This window comes from Balaenoptera borealis (genome assembly GCF_965194805.1).
Source record: "Balaenoptera borealis genome assembly, chromosome: 9".
Lineage (NCBI taxonomy): Eukaryota > Metazoa > Chordata > Mammalia > Artiodactyla > Balaenopteridae > Balaenoptera > Balaenoptera borealis.
In genome coordinates, this window is record NC_138873.1 from 18,335,412 (window position 1) to 18,357,501 (window position 22,090).

General features: G+C 34.8%; 1 protein-coding gene across 9 annotated transcripts in view; it reads right to left on the reverse strand.

Annotated features, from left to right (window-relative positions):
• The window catches only part of STXBP5 (syntaxin binding protein 5), a 167,836-nt gene that overhangs the window by 91,548 nt on the left and 54,198 nt on the right, over window positions 1-22,090 (reverse strand). For all 9 annotated transcript variants that reach the window (XR_014248491.1, XM_082405454.1, XM_082405453.1 and 6 more), the window contains exons 7-8: window positions 18,415-18,498; window positions 8,703-8,826 (exon numbers count right to left, since the gene is read on the reverse strand). Coding sequence is in view for 8 of the 9 variants with exons in the window: in XM_082405454.1 (XP_082261580.1) it covers window positions 8,703-8,826; window positions 18,415-18,498 (208 nt within the window). In the remaining variant the exon portion in view is untranslated. The remainder of the gene's footprint in view (window positions 1-8,702; window positions 8,827-18,414; window positions 18,499-22,090) is intronic.

The following is a 22,090-nucleotide window of genomic DNA, read 5'->3' on the forward strand; positions in this document are numbered from 1 at the left end:
TCAGCCAACAGAGAGGACCGAAGTTTATCTGCAGTTGCATTAAAACCAGATCCCCTAGAGGGCAGTCCCAGTCTGCAGCTCCCTGAAAAACTCTACTCCCAAGGCGTAGTGGGGATTTCACTTGACAGAGCAGACATCAGCTCCGGGAGACAAAAAGCCCTGCCTCCAGGGCATCGCGGAAATAATAGCAATCTGCTGGCGATATCACAGCTGCCTAAGGCTGTGGTTTTAGTTGAGGCAAATAAGATCCTGGGCAGGAGTTTTTAAAAAATCCTGAAGAACTGGACATACTCTAGGGATCTAAAAGGCTGTATACATGTGCAAGGCAGTGTGCATGCCCAGGAAAGAACTAGGAAAGGAAAAGGCCCCAGTCATTCATCTCTGGCCAACTCCAAGACTCTGGGCAAACAGGAAGTTAAAAAAAAAGAAAGTAAAATGAGCTATAATACCACTGCTGGCAGGAACAATGGAAGAGAGGTACTTATACGTGGCTGGTAAAAATGCGAAGGATACAGTCTTTTTGAAAAGCAGTTTGAGAACATTTATGAAAAATAGAAATATGTAAAACTAGTAAATTTCGAGGAGTAGTAATTCTACTCATAAGCATTTATTCCACAGAAACAAAAGGACCAATTCCTATCGAATACGTACAGAAAGGTAAAGGCAGCACAATCTGTAGTGATCAGAAACTGAAAATAAAGTTAATGCCCATCAATTTGGCATGGCTGAATAAACTGTGAAAAACTGTGAGACAAACAATTGGCTGACACACTACCATTAAAATGAAGGAATTAGGGCTATGCCAGATGACATGGAGAGATTTTCCTCAAGTACAGTGGATTAAGAAAAGTGAGGGGGCTTCCCTGTTGGCGCAGTGGTTAAGAATCTGCCTACCAATGCAAGGGACACGGGTTTGAGCCCTGGTCCGGAAAGATCCCACATGCCATGGAGCAACTAAGCCCGTGTGCCACAACTACTGAGCCTGAGCTCTAGAGCCTGCAAGCCACAACTACTGAGCCCACGTGCCACAACTACTGAAGCCTGTGTGCCTAGAGCCTGTGCTCCTCAACAAGAGAAGCTCCGACAATGAGAAGCCCGTGCACCGCAACGAAGAGTAGCCCCCGCTCACCGCAACTAGAGAAAGCCCGCACACAGCAACGAAGACCCAACACAGCCATAAATAAATAAATAAATAAATAAATTTATTAAAAAAAAAAAGAAAAGTGAGATGCAAAAAAGACTAATATAATTCTATTTTTGTAAAACAATGACCAAAAAATCTCATATGTTTGTATATGTGTGTGTAAATACATATGATTTTAGAAATGCATATATTTTGGAAGAACACCTGTAAGATTTCTGACATAGCTTACCTGGTGGGGCAGGAAAGGGGACTGGGCTGCTAATGTCGGGGAACGCTTAGGGAGAAGAGGCTGGTACGCTACGATCCCGTATCATCATATGTGTATGTGTATGAAAAAAAACTATCATTCTTTTTTGTCACCGCCTCTTTGGTTTCATGGTTAGGAAGTTCTTCCCCACACAAATATCATTACAATTTTTTTTTTTTTTTGCTTTTTCTTGTAATTGCTTTATAGTTTCATTTACTACATTTATTTTCTGAAGTATATTTTGATATAGGGAAGGTATTTTTTCTTTAATAATTTCGGCACTATTTGTGTAGCTCTATTGAGCTATAATTGCCAGACAATAAAGTGCAAGTATTTAAAGTGTACAATGTGACGAGTTGTGATACAGGTATGCACCTGCCAGCCTTATTACTGAACCATCAGAGCTTCCCCCACTGATATGAAATGGCACTTTTATTACATTAAATTTTTATAAATACACACCATTCAACTGGTATTAGAACATCTATTTCTGCCTTTAGATCCCAGGGAAACATCTCTTCACCTCTTTATGCAGAAAATGATGACGCAACGGAATCTTGAACCTCTGGCATCCTAACTTACAAGAACCAACAAGTCACTAGTGATAGAGTTAAGTAGAACACCAGATCAAGGGACAGGAAAGGACTGCCAGGGGAGAAGACTGGTTTCTTGAGGTGGGAGAGAGAATTGGGGAAATCAGAAAGGTACGGAAAAAAGGAGGCTTAAATCTGAAAGCTAGTCCCTCATGCTGTACAAGGAACAAAGTAAGAATTTCAACCTCTATTTCAATCTGTTCAGAGATATATGACCTTTCAGTCAGGAATTTAAATGTTTGCTCTGAAGAAGACCAGATACATAAAACCTGGCCAGGTACAAAATTCTTAACTTTTGTCTTGCTCAATAGTCTTTTGGTATTGCTCTACTGTGTCCAGCATTTAAACTTAAAGTTTAAAGCCGGTCTGATTTTTACTTCTTTATAAATAAACTTTTTGTCCACCCCATGCAAGGATGCTAAGAGAGTAGTTTCATTATCTCTATAAATTAAAAATGTTACAGTTTTTATAGTGATTTTTCATTAATCTTGCTTGGAAATTAGTGAGTCCTTCTGATTTGCATACTCTGATCTTTTTTTCAACTCAGGTTTTTAAAATTATGCCACTGATTATTGCTTATGTTCCTGAAAGGTTTATTCATCTGTAATCCTAGACTAACCATTTTCTAAATCAAATCAAGTAATAAGGCACTAGCTAAGATTTTATAAAGCACATATAACTAAACATTTAGAGCATCACTGGATTTCAGCACTGTCACTTTACTTCTTAACTGCTATGCCACCTCAGTAGAAAAATTTGTGCTTACTCTTTCAACTACCTGTGAACTACTTTGATAAATCATTGAAAAGATCTGGTTAAATATAAAACTCAACTTAATAAATCACATAAACCTCCATGTAACATGTGATTTCTTCTTGTCTCTTACTATGCCCTGCTTCCCATCCCCCAAAATTACCCAGCCACAATCAACAAAGTCCTATTGATTCTAATTCCAGAATTTTATTATGTATGTCCATTTCTTCTCATTAGCAGTCACAATTGACATCTTCATTATTTACTGTTGACAACAGCTTCCTAATTGACCTCCCTCTTCTGCTCCCAGATCATCTGATGCAATACCATCAAAGCAGTATTTCCAAATATAAATTTTATATTTCTCACTATAACATCATTTCCTAGGTCTCCATCATGAAGTCCAAACTCTTTAGCATACTACAATGTATATTTTTGCCTCTGTATGCAGTTCTGTCTTAGTTTCCTGCTACTCGCCCAAAGGAATTTTAAACATTGGTCATATTAAACTATTAGTAGTTTTCCAAGAATACCCTGCTTTTGATTATGTCTTTGCACCTTCTGACTAAAATAACCTTGCTCTGCTCTTCGCTATCTTATAACACCCAAATGTAAGAACTAGGGAAAACTCTGTAATGGACTACATTAAAGAACTGCTGTATGGATTTGTTACTTATTGAATGTTTTATGCTTCAGGTAAATCTTAAAAGTAGATTAATAGAAATTTTTAATATGTCACATCCTTAAAATATTACATTAAGTTACCTTTACTTATGTGAACTTTGAATTTATCTTTCCTTCAGCAACGCTTAACAGAATAGAAGTTCTCTAATCCTGGGTTATTCTTTGATAAATGGATTGATTGTACTGATGAATAAGCTCCACGAACTAAATCTTAAAATGTCATTTCCTATAAGGGATACCTATTGATTTTGACTATCTACCATCTCCATTTCCTCTGAGAATAATCTGACTTTGGTGAACATGACAAAAGCAGAAAAATCTCACTCTGCAACACATCACACGCACATACCCAGGGTTACATGGGAGATCCTCTGGGGCCCTGGGTCAGCAAATCACTTAACCATGATGACTGCTTCAGGGTAAGTACCTGAGCCATGCCAGGACTACCAAAGTTCTTCCCTCCTAAAAAATGAAAGCCTATCTGCCATAGGAGAGAAACAAGCCAAAAGAGAGACAGAGGGAAGTAGAGCTTACCCACTAGGCTTACCATACAGACATACAGAATTTACAGCCCACCAAGATGAAATGACTTTGCAGTGTCAATAGATGGTACAAATTCTGCTTAATTTCCACACAATCATAAAACTTTACACCTTAAAAATCACCTTGTTCAATCCTTTCACTTTACATACTATTAAACGAAGTCCCAGAAAACAGTAATTATCTCTACAAAGTATTTCACAGACAGCAGAGCTAGAATTACATTCCAGATTGTCTGACTGCCAGGGAAATGTTCTTTGATATTCATAAAAACTAGATTAAAGGGAGATATCACTTTTTGTTTGTTTTGGTCAAAAATCATCTGTTGAGTAATTTCAGACACCCAAATAGAGACTTTCTGAAAAAATATGACTATCAACCATCTTGATATGCATAAAATTATACAACTTTATATCAGAAAATTACCTTAAATGAATTCAAATTATTCGCCTTTCTTGGCCATTTTATCATCATTATCTAGATAACCGCTATGCCCCACAGAATAAGAGTCCACTATCAAACAGCTTTAGCAATGAATGATGCCACCAGAGGGTAAACTGAACATAGCTACCAAATCTGGGGAACTGTCTTATTATTAAATTATAATTCAAGCACCAGGCCGTCATTTCTCAAAGTGTATTCCACAGAACCCTAGACAACCACAAGATGTTCTGTGAACAAAAGATGCTAAAGTCAAATAAGTTTGGGAAAAGCTACATAAAATAAATTAATATATAAACCAACATAAATAATAAATATACAGTTGATCCTTGAACAACATGTGTTTGAGCTGCATGGGCCCACTTATGTGCAAATTTTTTTCAGTAGTAAATACTAGACTACTACAGATGTAGAACCACAGACACCAAGGGCTGACTTTAGGTCATATGAAGATTTTCTGCTAGGCAGCGGTGAGCACCTCAACACCCTGTGCTTTTCAAGGGTCAATCGTATAAATGTATGTATACATGTGTATACGTACCTTCCCTCTTAGAAATTCATGTGTACGTTAAAGATTAAGAAGTCTTGTAGTGAAGAAAACGTTCAATTTTAATTCAGCATTTCTAAAACTTCTTTGATCATAACATACCTTTTCACCAAATAACTCATTAACATAGGAAAAATTAGCATCGTGAAATACATTTTGGGGAAAACTAATCTAAAAATCTTTTGGTCCTATCCTACCAAGTAAATAAGATATCCAAGTTTATATTTACTATAATCACATATGTATATAGCATGTCAGTTTCCAGGTACTTTCACTTACATTTTGCTTATTTGTTCCAAGGTGTAGAATGGTGCCTATCACATAGTAGAACCAATATTTGTTGAATGAATAAATAAAAGTACAGTCAGTTCCAATCAATTATCAAGGTAGGGCTTCCCTGGTGGCGCAGTGGTTGAGAATCCGCCTGCCAATGCAGGGTTCGCGCCCTGGTCTGGGAAGATCCCACATACTGCGGAGCAACTAGGCCCATGAGCCACAACTACTGAGCCTGCGCGTCTGGAGCCTGTGCTCCGAAACAAGAGAGGCTGCGACACTGAGAGGCCCGCGCACCACGATGAAGAGTGGCCCCCACTTGCCGCAACTGGAGAAAGCCCTCGCACAGAAACGAAGACCCAACACAGCCATAAATAAATAAATAAATAAAAATTAAAAAAAAAATTATCAAGGTAACGCTTATTAATTTTTTTTAAGAATAAGATATACTTAACCACTACCTTACATGGTTTAGATATGAAAAAAACCCAAGATTTACCGTAACTGTTAGAAAGTAAGAGCAAGAGACCACAACACAAGATAGTAATGAAAAAAAGCCCTAAATTTCAATCCATCAAAGCAGATATTTAGTATACCAAAAATTGCACACCACAAATATGGTATATGTATATATGGAATATGTGATACCTTGTTACTGTATGAAAAACACATTTTTGTGCTTTAATGTATAAAAATGCACTTAGTTTTGCCACTGAACTCAACTATCAGCATAAATTTAACTTTGGCAGGTATCTACCACATGACTGTTGCTGAAAATAATTCATATTTTATAAAGGAACAGTACTTCTGATGATCTACATTTTTAGGCTGCTATACTGTGCCAACAAATGCCATCCAACTTCCTAACATCTGCCACAGCAAAAAATGTACTTTTACATTTTGTTTGGATTCTAATTTTGAAAAAAACTTATTATATCAAATATTCTTTGTCTTGTTTGAAAAAAGTAATTTTAACTAGTTACCATTTTTTGCTAAGATATTACAAACCCTGTAGAAATCTATTTATGCTACTTCTAAAAGTCTGCTCTCAAGGTCTTAAGTTTTTAGTATAAAAAAAGTATCAAGATTAAATAGAAAATCACCATTTGGTAACCAATAAGTAATCCATCCAAGAAACAACAACAGATACTAAAACCAGAGGGTAAAAATTTGATGAGGAACGGTATGTTTACAGAGTCTCAAATATTTCCTTCAAATCAAAACACTTATTGATTACAAGAACAAATCAAAAACACTTATTAATTTCAAAAGGAAAAAATAACGTTATAATGGAGAGACCTAGTAGACAGAAGCTTAATCAAGGGATCAGAGTATGAGACATCACTAGGACAAATCAAACATAAGCTCCACCTGAGGCTGCAAAAAGAACACATCAATCCTTTTGGGATATTCCTGCTGAAAATGTACAACATGAATCTAAACATGAAAAAACATCAGACAAAACCAAATGGAGACACATTCTATAAAATAACTGACTTGTAATGTTCAAAATTTATCAGTTAGGAAAGTCAAGAAAAGGCTCAAGAACAGTTCCAGTTTGAATGAGACTAAAGAAACATGACAACTAAATCTATCCTGCATATAGACCCTTTTGATAAATGGCAAAACTTGGTGATATAAAAGAATGTCTTTGTAAGAAACAAATACTGAAATATTTCGGGATGATTGGGCAATATGTTGAAAACTTACTCTCAAATGGTCTGAAAGAAAAAAACCTCTTTGTACTAGACTTACAAAAAAAGATAAAAACTTAGATAAACTTAAAACTTTAAAACCAATATTACATATTTCTACCATCTTCAATATTATTTTTATTTCCTTCTGGATTTGAAATTAAAGGTCTTGAAACTACTCATTCTACTGTTTTGGTTTTCTGAATTCCTAGGTTCCAGTGGGGTTGGGAGATGCTAAAATGTATGGGAATACTCAGGAGTACCACAAAGATTAGGGACTTAGGCACTAACAGAAGGAAGAACAAACATACATTAGGGAAAACTGGAACCTACTATCAAAAGGGCTATCCTGGAGGCACACATAAATAGACCTGTAGCAAATTTAAAATAAGTGCTTTTCCAGAAGATGACTGCTACCAAAAAGCAGTGGTAAAATATATTACAATATGTGGCTAAAAGAATTGTTATTTTTACCAGAAAACAAACAAGTCTAAAAATGCATATTGCTACAGAAAGATAAGTTTTTAATTTGATTGTTTATTTTCTACATTGTAATAATTCAGAATGTACCAATTTTTTTAAAAAAAGTGGGCATTCATATTTTAAAGCAAACGATGAAACATTAGCAATAACTATAAAAGTACTCTTTTAGTATGCTACCAATTTAAAAAACAGTTCCTTTTATTTCCCTAAATTTGCTGGTTAAGAATCTCTTAGGGTAGAATTGGGAGAATGCAGATTAATAAAGAAATACAAATTCCTAGGCCTCATCCAAAATTCAAACAAGGTCTTCATAATGTGTTCATAAGCACCCTAATAAAACCTTCATGGAGGTTCTGTATATATTACTTGTACAGAAAAAAGTTAACAAAGCAGGCTTGAGACCTCTATCCCTAGAAAGGTCAGCTTGCAAGATTAGCTCTCTTGGTTGGCAACTGGTAACTTGCCTTTCAAGACAGCTTCCACCATTCCAAGACTGATAAGGGTGGCACACTATGCTATATTAACTATACAAACAATATGGTTTATGACCAATCTCTGCTTTCCTTCTGAGCATCTAAAATTTTGATACATGCTAAAGCAGAGGGTACCTGCGGACTGACATCAATACAAACTATGGACTTCTGGGCTCAGGTGAGCTTCGCTGGTAGATAATGTTTCACACATGTGGTAATAACTCATTGCTAGAGGAATTAAGCACGTCCTGTGTGACTCCACTGGGAGAAGACTGTTGGAAGCTTGAACCTGGCTTCCTCCAGACTTCACCCCATGTGCCTTTTCCCTGTGCTGATTTGGCTTTGCATCCTTTTGCTGAGTCCTATGAGTCTTCCTAGCGAATCAAACTTGGGGTCATTTTGGGGACTCTGAAAACAATACTTTAATGTATAAAATCACCTTCTTAGAGTTCCAAGTGTTTCAGTACATATTATATATACATTAGCAACTTGCAACTGATAACTTTAAGATGACAACAGTTTAAAGTAAGTCCTATATCACTCACAAAATTATCTACTTTTTGGACTACTGGAGAAAAGAATACTCAGAAGATTATGTAACTTCATTTTCTCAAAGCTCATATTTGCAATTTCAACCACAAATATAGTTATTTGAGATTTTATTTACCTGGTTGTTACAAATTATTTCTATATGTATAAATATTTAAAATTCAAAATGAAAGAAAACCCATCCTTATCATCAAAAACAAACAAACAAATCCAAATGCAAACTCAAAACAGTTTACTGTCCATCACAATTTAGGTAGTATTTAAAAGGGATACATTCTTACCATGTGGAGTTATCGTCTGTACAGGCTTAGCAGGGGATCTCACATTCCATATAGTCAAAGTGCCATCTGAATGACTGCAAATAAATTGTTTTCCTTCATGATGCCAAGCAACAGAGTGGATAGCCTATAGAAGAGGGGTAAAGAATTCCATTTTTAAAATCAAAATTTTATTTAAACACCAAGTTATTCATAATTAATTTTTCATTTTAAACTTTTTCTTATTTCCCAACCTAACGTCAATAATGTTAAATTTCCATAACTTAGTCCTCCTGTCATTATGAGATTTAATTTGGTTCTGACACTATTTTAATGTTTTTTACTTTATTTACTCCTTAAGTGAGCATAAGGATAATATGATAGTGATATATGTATTGTTGACAAGTTCAGGAAAACAAAATGTATTCTTACAGTTTCTTAGAATAAACAAAAACTAAACATAAATTACCAAGCAATTATAATCAATATTCCATTGGAAAAACTAGTTGCATTGACAGATGAGAACAAATATTAGAAATTAACTAAAATTTTAGAATTTTTAGACAAAAATGTACATTTGGAATTAAGGTCAATTAAAAATATCTCAGAGTGAGCTTTAAGATGGGTTACCCATTTCTCACAGTAATTATTAAGGTGACTTTTAAAATCTGAAATTTATTTTATATGTCTGAGCCACTTAAAAACTATCTGAAAAATATTTTTTAAGTTTTAAACTTTCAAATTTATTTATTTAAAATTTATTTATTTATTTAAAAAATTTAAAATTTTTATAAAATTTTTAAAGGTTACTTTCCATTCACAGTTATTACAAAATATTGGCTATATTCCCTGTGTTGTACAATGTTATACAATACATCCTTCAGCCTATCTTACACCCAACAGTTTATGCCTCCCACTCCCTGATCCCTGGATTGCCCCTCCCCCACCTCCCCACTGGTAACCAGTAGTTTGTTCTCTATTATCTGTGAGTTTGCTTCTTATTTGTTATATTCACTAGTTTGCTGTATCTTTTAGATTCCACATATAAGTGATATCATACAGTATTTGTCTTTCTCTGTCTGACTCATTTCACTTAGCATAATGTCCTCAAAGTCTATCCATGTTGCTGCAAATGACAAAATTCCATTCTTTTTTATGGCTGAGTAGTATTCCATCGTATATATACACCATATTTTCTTTATCCATTTATTTGTTGATGGGCACTTTGGTTGCTTCCAAATCTTGGCAATTGCTATGAACATTGGGGTGCATGTATCTTTTAAGGAAACAATCCCATTTACCATTATATCAAAAAGAATAAAATACCTAGGAATAAACCTACCTAAGGAGGCAAAACATCTGTATTATGAAAACTATAAGATGCTGATGAAAGAAATTGAAGATGACACAAACAAATAAAAAGATATACTGTGTTCTTGAACTGGAGGAATCAATACTGTTAAAATGACCATACTACACAAGGCAATCTACAGATTCAATGCAATCCCTATCAAAATACCAATGGCATTTTTCATAGAACTAGAACAAATAATTTTAAAATTTATATGGAAACACAGAAGACCTTGAACAGCCAAAATGATCTTGAGAAAGAAGAACAGAGCTGGAGGAATCAGACTCCCTGACTTCAGACTATACTACAAAGCTACAGTCATCAAAACAGTATGGTACTGGCACAAAACAGACACATAGCTCAATGAAACTGGATAGAGAGCCTAGAAATAAATCCATGCACTTATGGTCGATTAATCTATGAAAAAGGAGGCAAGAATGTACAATGGAGAAAAGACAGTCTCTTCAGTAAGTGATGCTGGGAAAACTGGACAGCTACACGTATGGTTTGGCCAACCCAATAAAAGAATGAAATTAGAACATTCTCTAACACCATATACAAAAATAAATTCAAAATGGATTAAAGATCTAAATGAAAGACTGGATACTATAAAACTCCTCGAGGAAAACATAATCATAATACTCTTCGACATGAACTGCAGCAATATTTTGTTTGGATCCGTCTCCTAAAGTAAAGGAAATAAAAGCAAAAATACACAAATGGGACCTAATTCAACTTAAGGTTTTTCCACAGCAAAGGAAACCATCGACAAAATGAAAAGACAACCTACTGAATGCGAGAAAAATATCTGCAAATGATATGACTGGTAAGGGATTAATATCCCACATATTTAAACAGCTCATACAACTCAACATCAAAGAAACAAACAACCCAATTAAAAAATGGGCAGAACTGAATAGACATTCTTCCATAGAGGAAATGGAGATGGCCAACAGGCACATGAAAAGATGCTCAACGTCGTTAATCATCAAGGAAACGCAAATCAAAACTACAATGAGATATCACCTCACACCGGTCAGAATGGCTATCATCAACAGAACACAAATAACAAATGTTGGCGAGGATGTGGAGAAAAGGGAACCTTCATACACTGTCGGTGGGAATGTAAATTGGTGCAGCCACTGTGAAAAACAGTATGGAGGTTTCTCAAAAACCTAAAAACAGAGTTACCATATGATCCAGCAATTCCACTCCTGGGTATATATCCGAAAAAAACAAAAACATTAATTCGAAAAGATACATGCACCCCAATGTTCATGAAAAATATTTTTATATGACCAAAGTTTGTTACCTTTCAATTTTTTGTTCTGATATTGTTTAAATTTTGTCTGTAAAAAATTTTAAAAATCACTCTCCTACGTTCTCTTTAAATTACTTCTTTTCTATTCAAGTTGATACAATTCTTGTTCTTAATGGTCAACAGACTCTAGAAGCTATCCTACTAGAATGTCTTGAACTGCCGAGTGCAGCACAAAAACCATGTAACTGGAAGTTAAGAGTTTCCCTTACATACAAAGTCATCATTTAGTATCATCATTCAATGTCCATTTATTTGGGTTCCTCATATGCTTATAAATTTAAGTTAAATAAAATAATTTAATGTTTATGGATCACATTTTAAAATTTAAATGATGATAGACAATCAGCTGTATTTTTATTTATTTATTTATTTTTATTTTTGGCTGGGTTGGGTCATTGTTGCTGCACATGGGCTTTCTCTCTAGTTGTGGCAACAGGGGGCTACTCTTCATTGTGGTGCATGGGCTTCTCATTGTGATGGCTTCTCTTTGTTGTGGAGCATGGGCTATAGGCACAAGGGCTTCAGTAGCTGTGGCACGTGGGGCTCAGTAATTGTGGCTCACATGCTCTAGAGCTCAGGCTCAGTAGTTGTGGCACACGGGCTTAGTTGCTCCGCGGCATGTGGGATCTTCCCAGACCAGGGCTCAAACCCGTGTCCCCTGCATTGGCAGGCAGATTCTTAACCACCGTGCCACCAGGGAAGTCCCTCAGTTGTATTTTTAAATGCCAATATTTAATACAATGTTTTAGGGTCAAAGTATCTCTAACAAAATTCTATATAAAATCTTAAAACAGTAATAAACTTATTCCAAAATATACACATGACATTCCATAAACTCAATGTTAGAATAAGCAATTTCTGGGACTTCCCTGATGGTGCAGTGGTTAAGAATCCACCTGCCAATGCAGGGGACATGAGTTCAATCCCTGGTCCGGGAAGATCCCACACGCTGCGGAGCAACTAAGCCCATGCACCACAACTACTGAGCCTGCGCTCTAGAGCCTGTGAGCCACAACTACTGAGCCTGCATGCCACAACTACTGAAGCCTGCACACCTAGAGCCTGTGCTCTGCAACAAGAGAAGCCACTGCAATGAGAAGCCCGCGCACTGCAACAAAGAATAGCCCCTGCTCACTGCAACTAGAGAAAGCCCGCACATAGCAATGAAGACCCAAGACAGCCATAAATAAATAAATAAATTTATTTATTTGTTAAAAAAAATTAAAATAAGCAATTTCTTAGTCGCCTTAATAGATGAAATTATTTCTGTAAAATATAAGTAGTGTTAAGAAGCTATACACAAAGCTATTTAAATATATTTTTTTAAAAGTGATAAAAGAAATACAAGAGAGGTTTAGTGTTATCTGGAACTTATAAATAAAAACATTCTAATCTTATCATATATAAAAATGTGTAACATATACATAAGTATATATTATATAGAGAGAACTAATATTTCTACTTTGCTAAAGAAAACAATATACATCCTTGTTTAAAAGTACTTCTTATTTTTAAGATATTAAATTATTAAGCATTCCAAAAATAAATACTAGCTAATTACAAAGACCAATAGCTCATAATTTTTTGGATAACAGAGAGAAACAAATAACAGAAAATACCCTACAAAAAGAAATAACCAAATGTGAACTTTTAAATGCAACAAACATGCACAACTTTTTCCATTATTTCTGCAATGTTTAAAGTACAAATACAACTTGATAAAAGACTTCTGTTTTCTTAATAGTCTAATACCATTACCTGTAATACTACATATGTGCTACCCAAGTATAGATATATGTAAACATATAAATATCAATAATGTATATCTAGTATAGTAAACTTTATGCTACACTAATGTATATACTATGTAAGTATAGTGTAAGTATATGTATACTGTGTAGTTGACCGTTGAACAACACGGGTTTGAATCGTGCAGGTCCACTTATATGCAGGCTTTTAATAGTAAATATTACAATGCTGCAAAATATGTGGTTGGTTGAATCCACGCTTGTGGAACCATGGATATGGAGGAATGGAGTATATGGAGGGCTGACTCTAAGGTATATGTGGAGTTTCAACCTGGTGGCAGGTTGGTGCCCCTAACCAGCACTGTTCAAGGATCAACTGTGTATTAATATTTACTAAGTTTTATGATTTTGCATCTCTGCTCATTAGTCTGTAGTTTTCTTGTAATTTCTTTGTCTGGTTAGTATGAAGATAATGCTGTTTTCACAGGATGAGTTGGGAAGTGTGTCCTCCTCTTATATTTTTGGGAAGTATTTGGGTATAATGGGCATTATTTGCTAAAATTCACCAGTGAGCCTTCTAAGCCTGGAATTTTCTTTGAGGGAAATATATACATTAAAAATTCAATTTCTGTAGTAAATATAGAGTCACTCAGGTTAACTATTTCTTCTAGAGTGAGCTTTGGTACTTTCAAGGAATTTGCTGTCGCTGAAGGAATTTGTCCATTTCTTCTAAGTTGCTGAATTTAAGCTGTACATATATCCTTAATGCTCTCTTTGTATTCTTGTAGAAATTAAAGTGATATCCCCTTTCTCATACCTGGTATGGGTAATTTGTGTCTTTTTCTCTTTTTTCTTATCCCTCTGGCTGTTTATCAATTTTACTGATCTTCATAAAATAAAGATTTAATTTTTTCCTGTTATTTATTTCATTAATTTTTGTTCTTTATTATTTCAATTCTTCAGCTTACTCTGGATTTAACTTGCTCTTCTTGTTTCTTGTGGAGGAAGCTGAGGCCAGTGATTTGAGACTTTTCTTGCTTCCTAATACAAGCATTTAATGCTATAGTGAATGCTTTAGCAGCATTTCATAGACTCAGTGTCATATTTTTATATTTTTTTCAGTTCAAAATACTTCCTCATTTCCCTTTTATTTCTTCTTTGACCCATGGGTCATTTAAAAGTTATACTGCTTACTTTCAAATATTCATAGATTTTTCACCTACCTTTTTATTATTGATTTCTAATTTAATTCCATTAGAGTGAGAGAACATTTTTTATGATTTCAATCTTTAAAAATTTAAAAAAACTGATTTTATGGTGCAAAATATGGTCTGTCTTGATGAATGTTCTGTGTGTATTTGAAAAGAATGTGTATTTTGTAGTTAAGTGGAGTGCTCTGATACCTACTTTGCGAATGCTGATACAGCCATTTCAGCTGTCTTTTCATTAGTGCTAACATTACTGTTTCCTAAAACATCTGTGTCTTTATATTTAAAGTGGGTTTCTTACAGATAGCATATAGATGGATCTTGCTTTTTAATCCAATTTGACTATCTCTGCCTTTTAACTGGGGTATTCAAACCATTTACATTTAATATGATTGTTGATATAGTTGCATTTAAATCTATCATCTTGCTATTTTTTTTCCTGTTTCTCCCATCTATTCTTTGCTTCCTTTTTCCTTTACTTCTGCCTTCCTTTGGATTGAAAAAAATTTTTAATTCATTTTATTTCCTTTTTGGCTTACTTATTGGGGTTATTGTTGTTGTTGCTTTGATGTTCCCTTTAGAATTTGCAATATATGTCTTTACCTTATCAGAATCCACTTTCAAGTAATATTACATCACTTCAGGTACAGTAAAATAACCCGATTATTCCTTATTAAACAACAATATTTGGTCTCCTGACCTTTGTGTTGTTATTATCTGTATTTTAGTTCTATGTATGTCATAAACCCTACAATGCATTTTTATTACGTTTGGTTTGACTAATTAATTATCCCTTTAAAAAAAAGGCATTTATATCTACCTACATATCTGCCATTGTGGTATCCTTCATTCCTTTGAGTAGATCCAAATTTCCATCTGATATCATTTACCTTCTGCATGAAGGACTTCTTTTAACATGTCTTGTAGTGAAAATCTGCAAATGATGAATTCTTTGAGTTTTTATGTGTGTAAAAGTGTTTATTTTACCTTTGTTTTTGAAAAGATATTTTTGCTGGATATAATTCTAGGTTGACAATTTTTTTCTTTCAGAACTGTAAAGGTATTATTCAACTGTGTTCTGGCTTGCGTTGTTTCTAAGGAAACCATCTGCTATCATTTTAATCTCTGCTCTTCGGTATTTAATGTATTTAATTGTCCTCCACCTCCCCACCCTCTGGTTGCTTTTAAGATTTTCTGTATCACTAGGTTCTACTTTTAAGCAACTGAAATATGACGTGCTTTTGTGTAGTTTTCTTCATGTTTCTTCTGCTTTGAGTTCATTGAACTTCTAAGATATCTGTATATTCTAGAAGTTTATAGGGTTTAAAGTCTTCATCAAATTTGGGAAACTTTGGGTCATTAGTTCTTCAAATATGTTTTCTGTCCACATGCTCCCTTCTGAGACTCCTACTACACATATATTAGTCTTCTTGAAGTTGTACCACAGTTCACTGATGTTCTGCTCATTCTTTGCTCATCTTTCATATTGAGTAATTTCTACTGCTATGTGTCTTCAAGTTAATCAAGCTTTTCTTCTGCAATATCAAATCTTCTGGTAAACCCATCCAGAGAAAATGTTCATCTTAGACATTTTTCATCTCTAGAAATTACACTTGTGTTTCTGAAGTCTTGCATGTCTTTCCTCAACATTTTCATGCTTTCATTTACCTTTTAGAGCATATGGAGTCTGTTTAATATTTGTTTTAGTATCCTGGTCTACTAATTACACCATCAGTATCATTTCTGAGTCTGTTTCTATTGACTGCATTTTATTCTCCTTTTGCATTATATTTCCTGCTTCTTTGCATGCCTCATAGATTTTTATCTGGATGCTAATCATTGTGAAATTTATGATGGGTTGTTATACACTTTTAAAGATTTTTGAGCCTTTTTTTCTGGGATGCAGTTAAAAATACTGCTTGGAAACAGCTTAGACTTTTTAAGGCTTGCTTTTAAGCTCTGTTAGGCTAGCTGAGCCAGCCTGTAATGCAGGGCTAGTTTGGCCCCACTACTGAGGCAGTACCTTTCTGAGTACTCTTCCTGATACCCTGTCCACTACAAGCTTTCTCCGTTCTGCTGGGAATGTGAACTACTCTCAGTCCTCTGTGTGCTATGAGAATTGTTCTACCTACTCCTTTCCAGTGGATCTTTTCCAAGCCTCACACCCATGCAGTAATCAGTATTCAGCTGAAGACGCAGGGTGAAGGGCTCCCTGCGAACTTTTAAAACTATCTCTAGGCAGTTCTCTACTCTCTGTTACCTTGTCTTATAAGCTATGGATATCTTCCCCAATTTCCCAACTCTGTCTCCTCAACTCAGGGAGACTGTTGGGCTTATTAACCTAGGTTCCTCCCTTTCCCTTTCATGGGCTGAGACCTGGAAGATCTCTCCAGGCCATAAGCTAAGGCAATTGAAGGGCTCACCTTGTTTCCCCTCTCTAAGGAATCCCTGTTCTACACTACCTGCTAATTTCTAAAAACTGTTCTTTCATGTATTTTTCCAGTGTATTTAAGGTGAGATGGTAAATTCCCTGTGACTCCATAGTGGCTAAAGCCAAGATAACTCTTTAAATGACAAAAGCAAAACAAAAAAAAGTCAATTTTTAAAATGTGCTTTCATTTTGACATAGGAAACAGCTCTACAGGCCAAAGCTTCCAGAGAAATGACAAGAACTCTTTATTAAAAATATTCTTTTAAAATAACTTCAAGATCTTGATTGGTGAACCACAGAATACTTACTAACTAAAAAGCTTTAAATACAAAAAGTATACAGCTATGAAAGCAAAGGAAATTCTTTTAGTCAAGCTTACAAAGATAATACGAAGACATTTACGAAGTATTCCAAGTATTGCTACAGTTGCTCAAGGTAGTCTGCTTGAGTAACTGAAAGCATCAATATGAACACATGACATATTTCTCAAAAACAAACAAACAAAACCACTTACACATTTCCTAGATCTATTCACTAAATTGGAAATTGTGAACACTCCTGGTACCCAAATTATGGTCACCAGATACCATTTCACACTGAAAGAAGCCAGTTTCATGGAAAAAGATATTCTAAATTTGGGACAGAAATATACAAGATTAAGATTAATAGGTATACTTTGTTATAACAGATGGCAAGGAAGCTATCCAAGAGTATTATCACCAGAGGACTCGGGAAACAACTGGAAGAGATTCACTGACCAAAGAAAGGGCAATTTGAAAATCAATAAGGATAATAACTTCAGTGTACTAAAGCATATGAAATATGTTTAAATCTTTGAGTACATAGTGAAACAGAAAACAAGAACAAATTACCCATCATTAAGATTACTAGAGAACAACCCCTTTAGAGTAAATACTGAAATAAAAAGAAAGAATCAAGCATTTATCCTGCCTTTCCTATCTGAACTGTCCTACTATATAACCAAAAGAGTAGACAAGAAGTTTCTCTTTACTGAAGTGTCCCAGATAATAGATAGAGAAGGAATTATAAAATTAGAACTTCCCTATTTTGCAACAACTACGCACTAATAGATCTAGGCCTTGATCATCACTGGCTGCTAATATCACAAACAGACACTAATATTCAACCTGGTAGAAGAACATCAGCATCATCTATGAAATGGTCTTGCTAAAAATGAAAAAAATTAAACTAAATATGATCATGCCTCAGTAAACCATCCAATTTATAGGAAATCTGAGGGCAAAAAAAGACATCTTTTTTTTAAAAAAAAAATCAATCAATCACAGTCTTTATATGGATCCTAAAGCAAGCAAACTATAAATATTTACAGTATACTATCACTTGTATAAAATTTAAAAATAGCATACTTTTATTAATTTGTTTGTAAATGCAGAAAATATCTCTGGAAGAATACATGAGAAACTAACATTGGGATGTGAGGTAAGGGAACTGGATGGCCAAATGACAGGAGTTGCAGAGATTTTTTTTTTCTATCTTTTGACCTATTTTAATATATTATTTCATATATATGCAAAAACTGTGCGTTATTGCAATTAAAAAGGTTGCCTAAAAAAATCGCTAATTAAGTTCTTAGAGAAGCCGTTCAGAGCTAGAGAAATGACAACAGCTTTTGATTAGCAAAAATAATGTTATTACCTCATCGTAGGTGTATCTGTAGTCTGCTTTCTTTGATTTGAGGTCCCATAACACTACTGTTCCAGATTCAAAGCCAATCAAAAGCTGTAATAAAAGAAAATGCCACATTACCTAGGAATGACATAAATCATATGAAACATTTATTTGCTGACGATAAAGATAATTATTATCATTCATATGCTTCAGGTATGAAATTACAATGTAATTAAACATCTGCATTGCTAATTACTAATCACATGGATGACATATGGGAATACTGCATTGCATATTTATATGCCTTTGATCATTAGGGATTCAACATATATCATACAACTGATTACTGAAAATGAAAACAGTACCATTTTGAAGTCCAGAGGGTATACTTTCATTAATTAATATAAGTTACTAATAAAAATTAACATTTTCATGTGCTTTAAAGTTTACAGACTTTTTTAATTTAACACATTATCAGGCAATCTCATTTACTCTATACATCTTACTCTATACATCTCGTTTACTTATATATTTACTCTTTACATCTCTATATTGATTAGTTCCAAATTATATCTAGCCTAGACCTCTCTCATGAGATTCAGACTTATAATTCCAGTGGCCACATGTTCACATATTTATTCCACAAGAACCTCAAAATAAATGTGTCCAAAAGCGAATTCATTATTTTCTTCCCTACCCTCCTTTTCTGGTATTCCCTATTGCAGTGTCTCTCTCAGCATTCTTTTTTTTTTAATATTCATTAAGTCGCTCAGGCAAAAACCTTGGAGTCATCCTTAACTCTAGTCTCTCCCTTACCAGGTAAAATCATCAAGTAATTTAAAAAGTACACTCTAAATATCTCTCTAATTTACTTTCCTCCACCTCCAATACCTCTCTCTTGGTTCAGGATACAAAAATCCCTTCTCTAGTCTCTGGTCTCTCTGACTCTCCAGTCTTGGCCTTTTTTTTAACCCATTCCATATTGTAGCTAGGGTGATAGTTCTAAAATGCAAATCTGATCACGTAATGTAAGCTTTTTGTTTAAAACTTTTTAATGCCTTACCATTATTTTTAGATCAAGTCCAAACTGAATAATCTGACCTACAAGATACATCATGGTCTGGCCTCTGCTCACCTCCCCAGCTTCAGCCTTTTCCACATCCCTCTTACCCAATACATTCCAGTATATCTTTCAGGTCATGCTCTCTCCTACCTTTACGCCTTTGCCCATGCTGTCATCCTAACTGGGCCACTCCATTCGAATGTCATCATTTTTGCTTGACTAATCCTACTAATCCTTCATGTCATTTTAGCTATCACTTCTTCCTGAAAGTCTTCCTTGACCTACCAAATGTAAGTCAATGCCCTTCCTATGTGCTCCAACAGCAACCTGTACATTTTTTAACCTGAAGGGTCACTAGACAATAAAATAATGTCTTTTTCCTTATCTGAATTCTCTTGCAAACTGTAACACTGTTCTATTTAAGCAAGAACTGGTTTTACCTTGTTTACTACTATACCTCTAACATAAGACAGAGAGCCTGATATGTTGTAGGTACTTAATACATTTTCTGTGAATGAATAAGTTCCGGAATGAAATGCATGTTCTTGCCTCACAAACCGTCTACTGTTTACCACCTCCTGCACTGGCATTTTCCAAATCTCAGTATTCCCCCTGCTTGAAACCTTCTCCCTTTTTAATTCACTTTTATTCATTTTTTATTCACTTTTAAGCATTTAGTGTTGTTTCCTTGGGTAAGCCAACTCGGTTCCTCTGGACAGATGGAGATGCTTCTTCTCCTACACTAGTAAATGCATTTTCATCTATATGTCTCTAATATCTAATATACTGCCTAATGCATAGTAGCTATTAAATAAATATTTGTTTAATAAATACATGAAAAGGGACTTCCCTGGTGGCCCAGTGGTTAAGACTCCATGCTCCCAGTGCAGGGGGCCTGGGTTCGATCCCTGGTCAGGGAACTAGATCCCACACGCATGCCGCAACTAAGAGTTTGCATGCCACAACTAAGGAGCCCGCCTGCTGACCCAGCGCAACCAAATAAATAAACAAATTTAAAAAAAAAACAAAAAACATGAATGATTGGTAGCTAGCCAATAATTGTTCAAGTAATCTGGAGATATGAACAAATTTGGGGGCAGACCCAGTAACTTCAACTAAATCGCAACTTAGTGGATTTCAGACTACGGGGACATTTGGAAGACCCAGTCATCGAAACTAACAAAATAGATTTTCCCACCTTGGTAGGAAGTACACTTAATTTTCCTAACATAAACTCTTCTTTCTTCGGAAATCTGAAATACATACTCTTTCTGGAAAAAAAAAACAAAACTGGTATTTGTTTCCTTTACCTTTTTCTATTCCTTCTAAATATCTTGGACATGTATATGGCATTTTCTGATGGGGGTAGTAAGAGAGGAACTTAAGGAATAAGCAAAGAGATGGAAAAATATAAAATTTAAGAATTGCTATACAGTATAAACAATACTGGATTGCTCAGGACACAGGTAACTTAAGCTCTAGCCTTAGATCTGCCACTTAGTAGCTATGTAACTTTAAAAAAATAATTTTACCCATCCAGATCTTAATAACATAAGAGGGTTAAAGTAAACTTTAACCCCTCTAGCCAGCTGTATCTTCCTAAGAATGTTAGAAATCTGTGCCAACAAGTTAAACTTTAATCCCTACAATCTCCTAAATATTAAAAAATAGAAGAACTAACTGAAGGATGTGGTACTTATAAATAGAAAATTGCACAACTAAGGTGCTAATAAATTTGGAAGTGAGAGAAAGCATTTTATGTTAGGATTATCAGGAAAGGTATCATGAAAGATATGTGTTTAATCTGAGCCTCAAGATGTGAGTAGGAATTCAGCAGAGAAAGAACAGTGGGAAAGAATTCCAAACAGAGGGACTTATATAAGTAAGGCATGGAGGTAGTAAAGAGCAGCTCACATTTGGGCAACAGTAACTATTTGCCTTCAGCATAGCATTCAGCTAAAGATGTTCTCAAAGATAATGAAACCTAGGGCTATGTTTTAAGGAAACATTGTTTTGTTTGTTAGATACTGCAGAACCACTGAAAGCTTTTGAACAGGAGAGCAATAAGATTAAAATGGCACTCTAGGAAGATTGATCTGGAAATGACTCAAGAATGGGTTGGAAAAAAAAAAAAATAATGGGTTGGAATGCCTTGAACTGCAGTGGTCGTAAAGAGACTGAATAGAAATGACACTGCAATGGAAGGACTGAAATGATTTACTGACTGATACAACGTAGAAGAAAGGGAAGTTTTCAATTCTTCCACCAGCTCTCCCACCCAAAGACTGGCTTTTAGACAATTATCTTATACCAAAAATAAGTAAGTAAAGTGAAGATATAGGTTACTGTAACTTGCTTCATGTAGTTTCTCTCAAACCATACAATTGTATGATATAAGCTGGCTCTAAACAGTACCGCTATTCTTTTGTTTTCCCAGTGTTAACAGAACAGTGTTAACACAACATATAGGCTCCACCACTCTCACTAACTGAGAAAAGGAAAAACCTGAATAAACTTCACAAAATCCAGAACTTTCATTTCACTGATTTCTGATAGTGATTAACTTTCTGGTATTGATGCAGACTAATTTTCATGAAATTTTATAAGTAGAAAAAATATCATTAAATAGAACTACTGAGA